Source organism: Sturnira hondurensis, unplaced genomic scaffold (assembly GCF_014824575.4).
Source record: "Sturnira hondurensis isolate 20B ecotype Veracruz unplaced genomic scaffold, ASM1482457v3 Scaffold0002640, whole genome shotgun sequence".
Classification (NCBI taxonomy): domain Eukaryota; kingdom Metazoa; phylum Chordata; class Mammalia; order Chiroptera; family Phyllostomidae; genus Sturnira; species Sturnira hondurensis.
This window is the reverse complement of record NW_028075271.1, coordinates 2,933,763-2,949,919: the sequence shown is the minus strand read 5'-3', so window position 1 is coordinate 2,949,919 and position 16,157 is coordinate 2,933,763. Positions and strand designations below refer to the sequence as shown.

Genomic DNA, 16,157 nt, shown 5'->3' with positions numbered 1-16,157 from the left:
GGATGCACAAAAAGCAACCCTACATTGATACTTCCCTCCCTCTCTCCTTCCCTTCCCCTCTAAACATAAATAAATTAAATTAAAAAGAGAATTATCCATGCAATATAGGATAGCAGCCTCAAATTTACAAACAAGTTATTAAAGTTTGTGTGCTACATTAGCTGTTCTAAAACCAGGGTGCCCGGTTTCTGTAGTAGTGGGGCCTTCTTCCCAGCTCACGGGTGCCCTCTCGCTCCATATTAAACCCTGGAGCACCTCCTTGTGGCACCGTTTTGGACAAGTTCAGGCTGGGCAGATCCCTGAATATCTTTTTCTGTTTCTCCAGCTTTTGCCTTAGAATTTAACAGCCCCGTTTCAGACATGGCTCAAAAGCAGTGTTGTTGAACACCTAGTAACACCGTGGTATGTGTGTCCCCAAGGAGAAGTTCGCTTTGGTTACGTTAATACTTTTCTTAGAGTGAAGAAAAAAAATTTTATTCTTTCTTGTAACTGTTGAACTGTGTGTACAAGTAAAAGAAAATAGGGTGGGGAAAAAGTAGGTTTAGAATTGTGAGTATGCAAAGAAACACAGTGTATTCTGGTGTTATTTAATAATTATCATGTAACATTCCATATGAGCAAAGGCAGACCTGTTTTCGTCCCACCCTGCATTTCACAGAAAATTGCAAATACGCAAAAAGGAAACAGAATAACGAACTGAGCCCCGGGCACCGAGCGCCCCGCCACCTGGTCTTCGGTTCTGGCTGGTGATGCCTCGGCTTCTACCCTCTGCTCGTCCGTGTTATTCTGAGGCAGCTCTCATCTCCCCTCTGTAAATATTTAATTAATTAAGTAATTAATTTTTAACCTTCACCTGAGGACGCATTTATTTATTTATTTATTTTTTGAGAGAATGGAAGGGACTGAGAGAAGAACATGCATGTGAGAGAGGAACATGGATTGGTTGCCTCCGGGAAGGGGCCCTGGCCGGGGGACCAAACCCGCTACCCAGGTACGAGTGCTGACTGGAAGTTGAATCTGCGACCTCACAGTGCGTGGGTGACGCTCGACCCACTGAGCAACACCGGCCAGGGCTCATCTGAGGATAGGTTAGTAGATAGGTTAGTATATGTGCTTAAAAACATACCCAAAATACCACTGTCATACAAAAAACAGTTCCTTCATAGCCTCTCCGATACAGTCAGCGTCCCGGTTTCTAGGGAGACAGACATCTTTATAGATGGCTACATGTTGTTCCTATGTAAAACTAACGTAAGAAGAAAGCAAACGGGGTAAAACCATCATAACTTTTTTGGCAGAAGTGCTGGAAAGTTGATTCCTATGCCTATTTTGAATGCCGTATTTCAGCCCCTTTATCGGGCCATTCTGAAAATAGCAGCAAGTAACCATTTGTAACAATGTGCGAAACGACCGCGCACGTTGACATTGGGGAGTTTTGTCTCACTCGCCCCTTTCACAGCTCGGCAGGAGCTCCCGCCCTCCCTTTCCTGCCTGAGAAGTCCCGAGTTTCCGTAGCAGAGGGGTGGGATTGATTGTTGCTCCGTGTGCTTTCGGTTCAGGTTGATGTTTAGCCTTTGACCCAGCCACTTTCTTACAATAAACAGTTTGTTGATGAGAACAGCTGCCCAGCAGATTGCTTCCAGATTGTTCTCACAGCGTAGGACCGAGTGCACCTTACGAAGAGGTCGGCCCACAGCTGCAGCTTCCCCTCACGGCCGTGTGCCGTGAGCCCACCATCAGCCTCGGAGCATGGTGCTGCGTGTGCCTCGGTGAAACGGTGTGAGTGTGGGTCAGCAGTCGGGCCTCACCGTCTCGACCGTTTGATTCTCCAAGTGAATGATAGCCGCATTTTCTAGTGCTTTCTGCCCTGTTCCTTACGTTGCAGTAGGAATTCCCAGCACTTCGTATGTGGAAATGAGTGTGCCGGTGACGCTGTATGGGGGTGTAGACAGAACATAGTTTATTTCACGTAGGGATCCAGGCTCCTTGGATGTTGAAAGGTGTTCTACACAATCAGAGAACAAGATAACTGAGGGAAGTATTACCTGCCTTGTATTACTCTCTTGTCCTCTTAAAATGAATTCTGTTTTTATTCTACTTTTGAAAGACTTGGACTGTACTCCTTTTTTTTTAATGCAAAAGACAGGGACCTCAATGACTTGGTAATTTATGTGACTCGACAGTGCCCTTAGTTTGGACCTTTGCTGCCTCCCTAGTCACCCCCAGCCGTTACCTAGCGCGGCCGGTCTGTCTGCCACCACTCACTGTGGTGAGGTCGTACGTTCAGCGTGGGAGCCAACACTTGTTACTGGACTGGCCACTAGGGGCTGCTGTCAGAATGGCGAGGCTGAGCTCACCTCCCGGGAGGCGAGCTTGCTTTTTCTACAACCAGTAAATTTTGCTCAGCTACCAACCCTGGTTTCGAAACTCAGGTCTCACTACACAGCCTCCCGTCACCAAGCATACTCATGGCTGTGTCCCTTCCAGCCAGGTATTACGTAGGACCTGGATATGATTCAAGACCTAAGATTAAGACTTGTGTGTTTTTCATTCAGTGCCAAGCTGTTATTAATACACTGATTCCACACACACTGCTAAAGCTTCATGAAGTGCGTGGGGGTTTGTGCCCGGGGAAAGCACTTCAGGGACCTGGCCCCCAGGGTCCTCGGTGATCAGAGAGTGGCTTTTCTGGGAGGTGTCCTTGCATGGAGTGGCTTCAGCGGCCCCGTCCCAGTGTAGACAGCACGGAGGGCCCTGCTGGCTCAGTGGAGTCATGGAACACTAGAGGGTCTTCTTGGTGGCTGTTTTGTTATGGTTTGTTTTTGTTTTTACAAAAACTGCATCTTTGATGATTCCAGAATTAATAGCAGAGCAGACATGGCCAGCAAGTGTCAGAGGTGGCCGGTGTCTTCGAGCTTCTGGAGCAAATCCCTTCATTCTCCCCAACTTATTTAAGAACAACCAAAAGTTAAGAAAGGGTGAGAGAATAGGTCAAAATCCCCATGTGACCTTCACTGGATTTACCCCTGGTTGACATTTTATCTCATTTTGGTAAAGAGGGCTCAGTATTTTGAGGGAGAAAAATGCGTATGTCACTGCCTTTATGTAAAACACAAAGCAGAGGATTCAGCACTAAGTTTCTTATGAGAGCGCGGGCCTTGGACGTTTTTGCTTCTAGGAGTTGGCAGGTGAGTGGCACAGCTTCTTTAATTTCTTTAGTTGAAGTAGAACCAGCAGCTTACTGATTTGCAGTGGGTCTGGGTGGCTGGTCACCACCCTATCGGCCCATGGGCATGCCCTGCCTTCACACGAGCCAGCGTGTATCAACTTCTTGCAATAGACTGTGTCTACAAAGTGCTGTTATAAAGTATAAAACATCTTAGAGCCATATGCTATGAGGACAACTCGCTGATGTTTTATGCTCAACAAAGGGATTCCACCCCATGATTGAGGAAAATTCCACCCGTGATCACGTCATGAGTTACAGGATTTACAATTTTTCTTTCAACTCTCTAACGCAAGTCTTGTGACTGGGACTTTAGATCTCATTGCTTGCTTCTAAAAGAATTTCTGTGTGTGTATAAAGTGTAAATAGTGTACAAATGCTCTTGTGTTATTTATGTGAGTATCTGCCCCATCAAACTGTAGTTCAAGATCATTTGAAGGCAAGGACCATATGTTGTCAATTTCTGTACCTCTTTTCCAGTGTTTTGCCCATAGTAGGCGTTCAGTAAGTGTGTTTTGTTTGAATACCTAAAAAGTGTTTGGGCTTTTCCCACTAGTGTATTGTGAAGTGTTTCCTCTGCTCCTGTGTGTGGGAGACCCGAGGGGCCTCGGGACAGGCCAGCCGCCTCGCCAGCTCGGACTGGCTGCCCGGTCTGATCCTGCTCAGTCACCCTTTATTCAGCTCTAATGGGAATTTCGTAAACAACCATGTTCAACAGTCGAAAAGAATCAGCCACTGATGTGCCTGAGGATAACTGACATAATTGAGTTTTAGGAGAAAGTGGGACGAGGTTTTTTTTTTTTTTTTTAAGATTTATTTATTTATTTATTTATTTACTTGTAGAGAGAGGGGAAGGGAGGGAGAAAGAGGGAGGAGAATCTCAGTGTGTGGTTACCTCTTGTGTTCCTCCACTAGGGACCCGGCCCACAACCCTGGCCTGTGCCCTGAGTGGGAATCAAACCCGAGACCCTTTGGTTCACAGGCCGGCACTGGATCTACTGAGCTACACCAGCCAGGCAAGAGTCTTATCTTTTATTAATGTGCTTTCCAGTTTAGAAATGGCGCCGAGGGCCCTCTGGTTGGTTGGCTGCTCCTTCCCGGGAACTGGTGGCGCTTTTCGAAGTGCAGGCTTCTCAGACCACATCCCCTGAGTGCTCCCGTGCCTCTCCGCCCTCCTTCTGCTCCCTTAGGGTGGTGTTGTTAGCCCCCCACTCCCATGCCTTGTTCCCTGGGATTCTCTGAGTTTTCCAGAGTGTTGTGGTGACAGCCAGTTGAACAAACGAAACTTCGTTAACCTAAGTGGACTGGACAGAAAGTTCTTGGCTTTCCCTGAATCCTCTTCAAACTGGCCCGTTCTCTCTTTTCAGGGACCACGTGAATTTTAATCCTGGACTCTTAGAGCCATGTTCTAGCTTTTATTGAAAAGTAAACATTTGGGACCATTCACTGCGTCTTGAAGCTGTCGTAAAAATGAAGAAACCGAGGCCCTGAAGAGGCAGCACCTCCCAGCTGGCCAGTGGCATAGCTGTGGACCCGATTCTGAGCTGGAGTCCCCTGCCCCATGTGGGCGCAGCTCTGCAAAGGGTCAAGGCCAGTCCAACAGATGATTGGCAGATAGGATGGGATGCTGGGGCCCTGTGACGTCCTCAAAACTAGGGCCATGCCGGGTGGTTCAGGCTTGCTCCCTCTTACCATCACGGAGGTGTGGATGGTCACATCCGTGTGAGTGCACACCTCGTCCGGGACGAGCCGCCTCTGGGCACGCCGGGCAGGGTGCCCACAGGTGTCCTTGCACCCTGGCTCAAAGCTCAGAGCCCTCTTGGCTTCCCAGGCCAGGTCCCCAGCTCTGTCAGAAGCCTGTTTGTGCTGGATGGGGGCGAATGGCAGGCGTTGCAGGCAGGCAGGCAGGCTTAATGAAGGCCCTGGAGACAGCTCCGCTGTTGAGCCCACACCCCCGAGCCTGCGGGTGGAAGGTAGCGCCTCTCCTTCAGGGGTGATGGCTCAGCCCCGACCTGTAAAGCGTCCCTTTCTTTTAGTGACGCCATGGCTTTCTTTGGTCCCACACTCACAGAATAGGTTTCACCTCTCAAACGAGCCCGTTCGGCCCAGCAGAGGTGTGATGCCCATAAAACCAGCCTTGTTAGAAACGACTTATTCATTACCCCTGTTTTACGGGTCCACCCAGCCTTTGTGCTCTTTCGAGAGTTGGCAGGTAACAGAAAATGCAGTAAATGCGTGGCCTCGCACAGAGAGCCTCAGCCCGAGCCATACCTTACACAACAACGGGAGCACGGGGAACAGATTCGATGGAGCGCCTGCTGTGTCCCAGGCACTGGGGACCTAGAAGCAACTGTGGCCGGTGCAGATTTAGCTTCCTGATCCCATCTGTTGTGAATCCCGAGTCGTCCTCTCAGGTCCGCTTTGGTCACTAGCAAACGACCAGGATGTGTAGAAATTCATCTTGCTGCTGGGCCCACGTGGCATCAAGGCTGGCCTGGGAGAGGCAGTTCCCTCAGAGCAAGGCCCCTCAGCCAGCCCTGGCCGCTTTGGGCTCTTTCCTAGCAGGTGTGTTGGCCACTGTCCAGGTGACCTGTTCTCTGCCCCTTCCTGGGCTCTGGCTGCTCTTGGTCCCAGGGTTGTGCTGGCAGAAGGTGCCGGAGGTGAGAGGGAGGAATGGCCGGATTTTCTCTCTGCTCTCTCTGCTCATAGCCCCTGTGGTGGCTCTGGCTTGCCTGGTTCCGTTAAGTGTCCCTTTGGTTGAATCCTTTTGAATATGCCATCTGGGGCTGCAACCAGAGAGGGGTGAGTAGTAACTCACTTCAATGATAGCACCTGTTTCTCTGTGCCGATGTCCTCTCCGGGACTTGCCCAACCCTGCACTCCCTCCCCTGCCTGCTCCCCTCCCTGGTGGCCCCTCCCCTGCTGCTCCCCAACACACCTGTTTCCTCACTATTTCATAGTTGCATATCATCACATGGAGTTTGTATTTTCCTCTGTGAGGCCTTTCGCGTTTTGGTCAGAGTAAGTAGGCTTTTGCTGCGTCGCTCCATTTTGGGTTGCGTCTTGGGAGGGCTGTGGGGCAAAGGTCGGAGCAGGGATTTGGGAAGCAGGCAGATCTGGCTTCATGGGGTCAGGCCCCAGCTCTGTGACTTACGTGTTGTGTGGGCACCACTGTGCCACCCGAGGCACCCTGTCCTGTTCTGGGGATAGTGCTCTGGTGCAGAGGCATTGCTCGCTGAGGATTGGGGTCCCGAGTCTGAAGCCCCAGCGTGGGGCTTCTCTTGGGGTGGGTCCTACCACACACATAGTCAATTGTCGGACGACACAACTTCAGGTCTTGGAGCAGGAGACAGTGCCCGTCACTTTCCATCCCGGTGGGAAGTCTTGTCCCGAGAGGCCCCTGGAGCAGCCTCTCTCCGTGCTCCGCAGGTCGGGTGGGGAGGAGCCCTGAGGCAGGGTCAGTGAGGGCCTGGGCGCTGCCGGGGCTGCCCCTCCGTGTCCTCCATGTGCAGGACACTCAGTGGGCTGGGTGGTGGGCTGATTGCAGACAGGACCGGGAGCTTTGGGGACCAAAGGGTCACATAAAGTTGTCCACCGTGCTCATCTTTTAGGCTACAGTTCAGCGACACTAATTTTATTCACAATGTTGTGAGGCCATCCCCACTATCTGTTTCCAATACTCTTCTATCCCCCCAAACAGAGACTCTGCACCCATTAATCAATAACTCCCCAATTTCCCTTCCCCTCAGCTCCTGGTAGCCTCTATTCTGCTTTCTGTGTCTGTGGATTTGCCTGTTTCAGGTGTTCCGTATCAGGAGAATCACACAATGCTTGTCATTCTGCGTCTGCGTTATTTCACTTGGCACGGGGTTTTCAGGGTCCTTTCGTGTTGTAGCGTCTACCAGAACCCTCTTCCTTTCGATGGCTGAGTGGTATTCCGTGTGTACGTATTTCCCATTTTGTGTATCTGCTTCTTCACTGACTCCGTGTTGACGTCAGGTTGTTTCTGCTGTTGGGCTGCGGTGAAAAGTGTTGCTGGGGACACTGGTGTTCACGTATCTGTGTGAGTGCCTGCTTTTATTTCTTTTGAGTACAAACTTGGGAATTACTGGGTCCTGTGTTTATTCTCTTTATCCTTTTGAAGAATTGTCAAATTCTTTCCCTGCTGTTTTGAGAGTCAGTGTCACTAGAGTCACTGCGACGGATCAGACGGACCTAACTGGACAGAAGCGTCACCCAGGGCCCCACGGCAGATCTTGCTAGCTTGCTGCCAGGCTTGGTACCAGGCCCAAGAAGAACGGTCTCAAACCCTGAGGCCTAGGGGCAGAAGAGGTGGCACTCAAAAGTCCAGCTGTGTCCCCAAGTAAGGAGGACAGTACTGCATGGCCCCAGTCACTTATTGGCATGTGGGAAAGAGTTTTCATTTCTTCCAAAGCACCAGGAAATTTGATAAGAAGTGTCTTGATTTTTAAGTGACAGTAAGCAGTTCAAAATGGGTGAGCCAAATAGAGCACGTCCCTGGGTTCGATTGTCCATTGGTGACGGTTGGCCTGCGTGTTTGTGGGGATTGACTGGTTTCACCTGTCACTGAAGCGAGAAGCCCCTCTGGGGGCAGTCATTCTGGGGTGACAGTGCTTGGGATTGGTGGCTGCTCGAATTAGGGAAGCAGGAAGGCAGGAGCAGGGGGAACCCAGACCGTCCACAGAGGAGTCTGGAGGCAAGGGGCGGGGCTGGGACAGGAGCCTCATCACAGGGTCAGGAGGCACTCACTCATCTCAGACCCTGCCCGCCACTGCGCTCTGCTTGGGGGTTCAGAATGGAAGTCCACCCTGGGGTTGCTGCTGGCACAGGAGCAATCCCTGCTTTCAAGGGGGGCGGTCCTGCTCTCTGAAGAAGAGAGCCCTCCTCTTTCCATAATAAAGGTCCGCTGTGCCGTGTGTCCACATCACGTGTGTGAAGACTCAGAGTCTGCGTGCAGCGGGCTGCGGAACACCAGTTTGTAAGTGCAGTGGGAAGAACGGGCGTTTCACTGGAGCGGATCACCTACTCCTGCTTCCTTGAGCGCGTTGCACCGTGAAGGAGACTCCCGTGAAAGGGCTTATGCTCTGTGGCTTTGTGGGTCCGTCTTCTGGGTCTCACGGGTCTGGTTGCCTGGCAGCTCACAGTGTTATGACCAAAGCCCGACTGATCTGATCAGTTACAATGAGGCCAGTGTGCCTGGGAGGTAGAAAACCTTTCTGGGTTGGGATGAGTCGTTTGGTGTTTCTTGGGAAAAGGACAACCAAACACACACAGAGGTGGTAGCGAGTTCCCAGCCCAGTGCTGACTCAGAGGTGTGGCTTATGTCTCTCTGACTGGATCTTCTTGGATGCATACAAGGGGCCCACGCGACAAGTGATGGGTGAAGTGGCTCTAATGGGACAGGATGCAGTGTGGGTGTGTCTCTGACCTCGGCTGCACTCCCTATAGCAGGTGTCACAGTATGTTAACTAATGACAGAGTAGCCCCTTCTGTGTATTTGCACTCAGTGTAAGTTTGAGCACTGATTTCTTTGGAAGTTAGGGTACCGGAGCTCTTTTGGACACTAGTGAATCTACAGTCTCGGGAACTGTAGTTATTTTTCAGTGTTGCTCAAACTTGTTGCTATTGGCACTTAAAAATCATCTGTAGGTGTGATTTACATTCAAGAAAATGCACCTACTTCGGTGTAGTTTGATGCACGTCTACACCCCGAGTAGTCACCTTTGCTGTGCAAGCATGCCTCCGTGTCATCGCCAGCGTCCAGCCGCACGCCAGCCTCAGCGGTCGCAGGTCCACTCTCTCTCACTGTAGAGCACGTCAGTCTCTTCCGGAATTCCATCGAAACTGAATCATACAGTACACACTCTTCTGGGTCTTTGCACTGTTCTGTCTTTCTCGTTTTGATCAACATTCTGTTTCTGAGCCTCATCTGTGTGGCTGCTGTGCTTACAAGTTTTTCATTCCTCATTATCGTTATTGGTGAGTTTCGTTCACTGTGTGGCTGTGCTGCGACTGACTTATCCATTCACCTGTTGGGCGGCATTTGGGCAGCTTGCCTTACGTGGGTGTTACGGGTAACGTCGCTCTGACCATTCATGCACAAGTCTGTGTATGGACATGTGGTTTCCTTTTTCTCGGGTAAATGCCTAAGAATAGAATTTCTGGGTCCTATGGTGAGTGTATGTTTAATTTGACAAGAAATTGCCAAACTGGTTTCTAAACTCGTTGTACCATTTTCTATTCCCACCACGAGCTCCCGCCAACCGCACACCTTTGCCAGCACCAGATACTGTCCGAATTCAAAATTTTAATCATTCCAGTGGATGTGTAGTGGCATCCCATTGCAGCTTCCATTTGTATTTCCCTGGTGACAAGTGATTCTGGGTCTTTTTTACCTGCTCATTGGCTATCTGATGTTTCTTTTGGGGGGTCTCTGGTCAACCCTTTCCGCTGATGTCTCAGTTGAGTTGTGTGTGTTCCATACTTGTGTTTTCAGGATATGAGACTATTTTCTGGACGTAAGTCCTTTGTCAGACACATGTACTGAGAGTTGTTTCTCCAAGTCCCTTGTGTGTCTTTTATTTTCCCCAACTTCGTCTCTGGAAGAGCCAGAGTTCTTAATGCTCTTGGTTTTTATGCGGGCCAGTTGACCGTGTTTTCTTTGTGGCTGACCTGCCCGGTAGGGTGCAGGCCCGCCCTCACCTCTTCACCTGCGAGACGTTGGCTTGTAGAAGATTTCTGTTCTGTGAAATGTCTCACCTTCCAGTTTTCCTCCAATGGCTTCCTTCTGAAGCCGTTTCACTTGCTCCTCTGCCTTCTGTATTTTCTGCAAGATGGAACTGAGTTTCAAAGTTTCCTTCGCTGAGTTTAGTTGAATGCGGTTTCATCTTTGGAGCTGCTTCTCCGTAGCCGTAGCCATGGGAGCTTGGGACACACCCCCGATGTTAGCAGAGGCACACGCTTTCTCTTTTGAGAGGCCTGGCACCTGCATGGAGATGGCGCTGGAGCCTGGATCTGCGCTTGCTGTGACTGGCAGATGTTGGTGCAGGCCCCTGGGGATGGGGACTTCCCCAGCCCACAGCTAGTTCCCTGATGCCCCACCCCAGAAGGAGGTCTCTGAGCCTTCCGTGGTCTGGTCGGAGAGCAAGGTTCAGAGTAGGTTTCAGCCTCAGGTGCTGCTCTGAGACTCCTCGTGGCTCCAGGGGGGAGGATTGAGGCTCTTTTCTAGGTTACGTAGGCTCCGCCTTCCCCTACCTGGACCCTCACTGGGGACAAGGAGAACGTAACCTGTGGGCACCTTGTTATCTTCCCGGTACGAAAGTGTGCTTCTCTGTTGTCCGTGGCTTGGTGGTGGCTTGGAGCTGGAGGTTCTGTGGGGGCCGAGAGCCAGGGGGCTGTGGATCTCAGTGCTTTGTCTTCTGTGATGGCTTTCAGCTCGGTGTTGTGTCTTCTCCTAGATGGGGCAACGCACTTCCTTGTGGGCAGAGTATAAAGATTTACATTTTCTGTAAGATACACAGAGGGACTTTATAGAATGGGACAGAACATTTGATAATGAACTCCACTCACTTCCTTGGATCCTGGTTTCTGGACAGGTTATTTCTGTAGTATGAGCATGCTTAGCACACTTACTGTCAATTACACAACAGTTTAAATGTTCAGCATACACAAATCTAGCTTTTTAAAAAATTCTTTTAGAGAGGGGGAAGGGAGGGAGAAAGAGAGGGAGAGAAACAAATGACGTGCAAGAGAAACATTGATCAGTTGCCTCCTGTATGAGCCCCGACTGGGGACCGAACCCACAACCTAGGCACGTGCCCTGACCAGAAATTGAACCAGTGACTTTTCGCTTTGCAGGACGATGCCCAGTGAACTGAGCCATACCAGTCAGGGTGGATCTAGCTTTTCCGCTCACGAATTGGGAAGTACTTACATCACCTAAACAGCATCTCCAGGAAAAGCTCCGGTCATCTGACAGAATGCCGAGTTGTGACCTTTCCCTGTTTTTCTTCACGGCCCAGGAAATCCGGGATCCTCTCATGCAGTGGCTAGGGAAGCAGGCGGGTCCTGGCGGAGTCATCAAATCCAGCAAGCTCTCCCTCAAGTTTGTCCCCTCCTGCGCGTCTGAAGTAGAAGTCACGCCAGCTGCTCTACCTGTAGTGACCGACACCACGACCTTCTCATCAGAACACTTCAACTTGGAGACCTACCGACAAAACCTGCGGACAAAGCAGCTCGGAAAAGTAGTTCTGTTTGCTGACGTGGCGTCCAGCACCATGGATCTCCTGGACGGGTGAGTTGTGGGCCCACGGGGTGAGTCCAGTGGTGGGGAGGGGTCTCTCTGGCCAGTGCTGGGGTCAAGGGACAGACACGTGGGACGGGAACTCTTCATAAACCATTAGCAAGGTGGGCACACCGGGTCCTAGAAGGGTTTTCAAATGTAGGAAGAGAGCGTCAGCGAAGTTCCTTGATCACAGGTCTGTGTTTTAAAGAATGGGCGGCCCCTGGGGCTCTTTGTAAAACCAGGCCTTTCAGAGTGTGCTGGGGAAAAGAGCATTGTGGGAAGACGCCTCGAACAGGTTGCACTGTTCTTTGGGTTTAGTGTTTTACCTTCGCGTCGTTAGAACTGGTGTAAACATTTAGTCTGAGTTATTTTGCAGGGGGTCAGGGTGGCAGATTTGAAGGATGTGGAAGCTGCGTTCAGTTGGAATCGAGCGGGGTTTTGTACTGGAAAACCTGTTTTGGTCCGTTCCCGTCCAAGACATTTTTTGAGCACTCTGTAATCCCATGTGGACGTTTGAAATGTACTCTCATTGAAAAATTTCCTTTTTATTCTTTCTGTTTCCTGGACTTTGATTAAAGGTTAAAAAATGGAAAGCAGATGAAAGGAATTTTTTGACTCCCAAATTAGTCAGTGTTAATTAATACTCTTATTCTGAGGTAGTTTAAAAAGTGGGATTATGGAGGGAGTGACTAAGAAAAGCATCGTCCCTCAACCTGGGACTAAAATGTGAGGAATGTAGGTGTTTCCCCCTCAGAGCCCAGGTTCACAGTTTTGGGGCACTTTCCCCTGTGAGACCACACAGTGAGATGCATAATCCAACCTACGGGGCATATAGAAATATGTTGGCCTTTCTTCTTAATAATAATTTCTGGAATTTGATGGCATGTTGATATCAGACGGGAACTTTAGGATCCAACACGCCCACTCCAAGTTGTGGGAGGGGCAGCTGCAGTGCTGTGGGGGGCGGAGGGAAGTGTTCGTGTCCAGGATGTGGCAGAGTGAGGGTCGGGGCAGGCGGAAGGGGGAGCAGGGGCCCTGGAAACTGCAGTTCTTGTCCACGGAGCTGCTCTGCCTTTACCTCGTGGGTACTCTTCTCCCCGATGCTCCCAGCCCCTCCTGCCTCCACTCCCCACCCACCTTGATGGGTGGGGGAACCAGAAAAGTCACCGGTTCAATTTCTGGTCAGGGCACGTGCCTAGGTTGTGGGTTCGGTCCCCAGTCGGGGCTCATACAGGAGGCAACTGATCGATGTTTCTCTTGCACGTCATTTGTTCCTCATTTGTTTCTGTGCCAGCCCCTCAGTAGAGAGGGTGCCTGTTCTTGTAGGTGAAACAGCCATTACTTGCTGGTGCAAACCCATGATAATCTTTTATAACTCAACTGAACATTCTGTTATATCAAGAGGGTGACCCATTATAATTACATTTACATAAATTAAAAAAAAATCAAGACCCAGCATTTAACACAAAATTTGGGGAGGTGAAATGCAGACAGAAAAAACATGGGCGCTTCCAGACTGTTTGGGCTATTTCCGTGGGCATAAGTGAAGACTGTTGTATGTTGGATGATCTTGAAACATCAGATAATGGTCTCTGAGCCTGAGCCTGTGTGGTGGGCATGCGTTACCAAGAAGCTGTGAGTGCCCTGCTGGGGCGGGCGGGCTCAGGTGCTCGGGTTCCTTGTACCGCGGGGAGCCGGGTTTGGGATGCGGCAAGGCGTCCTGCAACCGCACTGCCGCTTGGGTGCCCTGAACTGTCGGTCGGCCCCTTTCTGCCATTGGCGTTTCTATAAAAAAAGTAAAAATTCTGTTTGAAGCAGCGTGGACTGTAAAAGTGTATAGCTGAGCTCAATGACAGTAGCCTCGGAAACTTCTGTAGATCCAGAGTGTCTATTTTGACAACAGAAAACTATTTTAACTTTTCTGAGGGCATTTGTTTCTCTCCTTGCCTGGTCCCTGGAGGGGGCAGAGCAAGATGGCTGTGATGGGTGGTGACCGGCCCGCTGCTGGCCACAGGGCAGACATTGAGTTGTTCACCATGACTTGTCCTTGAGAGAAGGAACTTGAGGAGGTCGCCTTAGTGCTGAAATGTCCTAAAATTGTCCACAAAGGGACTGTGAGATAAAGGAAATATATGGCTTATTACTTTCTGAGTGTAAGACCACAAACACTTCTGTAGCTAACACTGTATTTGACCCCCACCTCAGCCCCCCTTTGGGAATCACGGTGCGGTGGTAATGATAACAGCATTTGTAGGCAACGTGTATTGAAAGTTTTTGTCTTCCAGACACTGCTTTTATGCACCTTACACGTGTCGCCTAATTGTGTATGTCATCTTTCGGTGCCTGGGGTTGTTCGTCACTGGAGCAGAGTCGGACCCCGTTGTCACAGCAGTGTGTGGAATCGTCCCTGCTTCTGCACGTTGATGACTGTGTTTGGTACACGGCCTCGGTGGGTCCGCTAGGCAAGGCAGGGGGGACTCTCCACACCACAGCCTGGGTTTGCTCCATGCTTCGTGTTGCTGTAGGTGGAATGGGGACCCTTGAGTCTCCCTGGGCGGGGAGAGGAAGGGAGCAATGCCCACACTGGTGGTGGGTAAGTTCTTGCTGGTCTGGTCTGTCCATCTGTCAGCCTGGTTTCTGCTCACTGTGGTTTCTTGCCCAGTGTCCTTGGGGGGGCTTGACTTTGCTTTTTTAGGGGGAAGGGTAGTTTTAACCTTACCACCTCTGAGACGAGCACTGGACGGGATAGACTTTTACATCCTCATGACAAGAGGGTTTGAGTACTGTTTGGGGGGTGAACGGTCATGGCTGTTTCTGGGAGATAGAAGTGTTTACAGCTTTAGTGGGCCTCTGGCTGGCTTGCCCCAGTGGTCCCCTGTGAATAACCGTCAGAGACCCGGTCTGGACAGAGTGTTCTGTCTCCCCACCGCCGCCCGCTCCGGTCTGGTGGCGGCTCCCTTGGGCCGAATGAAGTGCTGGGCTTGGGTGGAAGGTCGGCCTCACGTCACTCTTTGGTGTGAGGCTCCTAGGCCTCTGTGGTGAAGCATCTGTCTTGTCACTTGCTGAGGCTGCAAGGACAGCCCCGGAACTCCAACTCAGAGGCTGACAAACTGCCCCCCTTTTGTCAGATCTGTGTTCTTTCCACCCTCTGAAGACTGACTGGTCAGCACAGGGAGGTTGTCCCTCTCTCATTGACCTTCACGCTTCGAGTGCCCAGGACTGACAAGCGCTGCCCTGTGGATTTTCAGAGCTATTTCCTATGATAACACAGCTTCTACCAGACACCAGCTGAGCTGCAGATCCTCCCACTCAACAGAGGCCTGGCTGCGAGACAATGGCGGTCGTCAGTGGTGGACCTGTGACACCCGTGTCCTCACCACCTGTCCTGCCCAGATGCTCCCTTCAGGCAGCAGTTCCAGGCCTTGTTTCTCGTGGCTTACCGATTCTGTGCCCAGGATGCAGACCCCACTCAGGTGGCCGTTTCCAGGCCGGTTAGGATTAGGCTCAGCAGTGGGAGAGAGGTCCCCAGATGCAAGTGGCTTCAGCAGGCTGCACTGAAATGGGCAGTCCCGGGCCAGTGTGTGGCCCACAGTGCCAGGGGCCCGGCGTGGTTGCTCTGTCACCCTCAGCAGGTCCCACGCATGCTGTCATTTTAGCCAGTGAGTGGGGGAAGGGCAAAGAAGGACGTGGCTGTTCTTTGTGGACTCTCTCTGGTGGTTGATTCCATGTGAATGGCCTGGACAGAGTTCTCCAAGGTGGCTCATGATGTTTGTGTTCGTGTCCCAGGGCCGGGACCCGTGGTAGCATGACCACATTCACCTGCAGAGGAGGCTGGGAAATGAGTGTGGTCTTCACACTCAGCGCCCACAAATCCACACACCCTGGAGCCCCCGTCCCAAGGAGGAGAGGGGTGGACACTGGAGGACAGTTGGAAGTCCCATCACAGATGCGCTTTGTAGCTGCCTGATGACAGACGGCGTGGCCGTGGCCTTCGCAGTGGCTCCAGTGTCCACAGGGTGGGAAGTCACAGGTGGAGGAGGTAACCAGTTGAGTGGAGACGGGAGTTTTGTTTTGCTGCCCCTCAGTGTCCCTGGAGCTGTTTTTCTCCTGTGTGACCCTGGGGGGGGGGGGGTTGGGAGTTTCTCTTCGGACGAGTATGTAGGAGGACTCTGTGGTTTCTTTAGCGACTGCAGACCCAGCCAGGCCGCAGTGGCCTGGAGGCGCCCGGAACGCGTGTGCCTGCTGTGTGGGCATGTGCGTAGGGTGGGTCGTCGTGAGGCCGTGGACCGACCTCCTTCACCCCCGCCCCACCCTGAGGATGCTAACGCTGCGTTGGTGCCTCAGCAGAGGGGACATAGTTCTGGACAGAGCCAGGAGCGCAGGGAAATAAATGCGGGCGTTGCTTGCTGAAAGTAAATCAAGGCAATTGGAGGGCCTGTGCCGCCCACGTCCCTGCCAAATAAAAATAAAAGTGAAAACCACGTGAGTGACTTTCCCCTTAGCCTGACCTGACTGTGCCCCCCACCCAGTCTGGTGAGAGGAGGAAACTTCACCCTGCATTCTCCGCTCACTTCCTCTGACATCGGTTGCTGACCATGAACTCTGCATTGTCTACTCTGTTGTTTG

The 16,157-nt window shown here is 51.3% G+C and overlaps 1 protein-coding gene across 4 annotated transcripts in view; it reads left to right on the top strand.

The window, feature by feature from the left end:
• The window catches only part of HLCS (holocarboxylase synthetase), a 172,735-nt gene that overhangs the window by 40,488 nt on the left and 116,090 nt on the right, over positions 1-16,157 (top strand). For all 4 annotated transcript variants that reach the window (XM_037040622.1, XM_037040621.1, XM_037040620.1 and 1 more), the window contains one exon: positions 11,269-11,540. In XM_037040622.1, the coding sequence (XP_036896517.1) occupies positions 11,269-11,540 (272 nt within the window). The remainder of the gene's footprint in view (positions 1-11,268; positions 11,541-16,157) is intronic.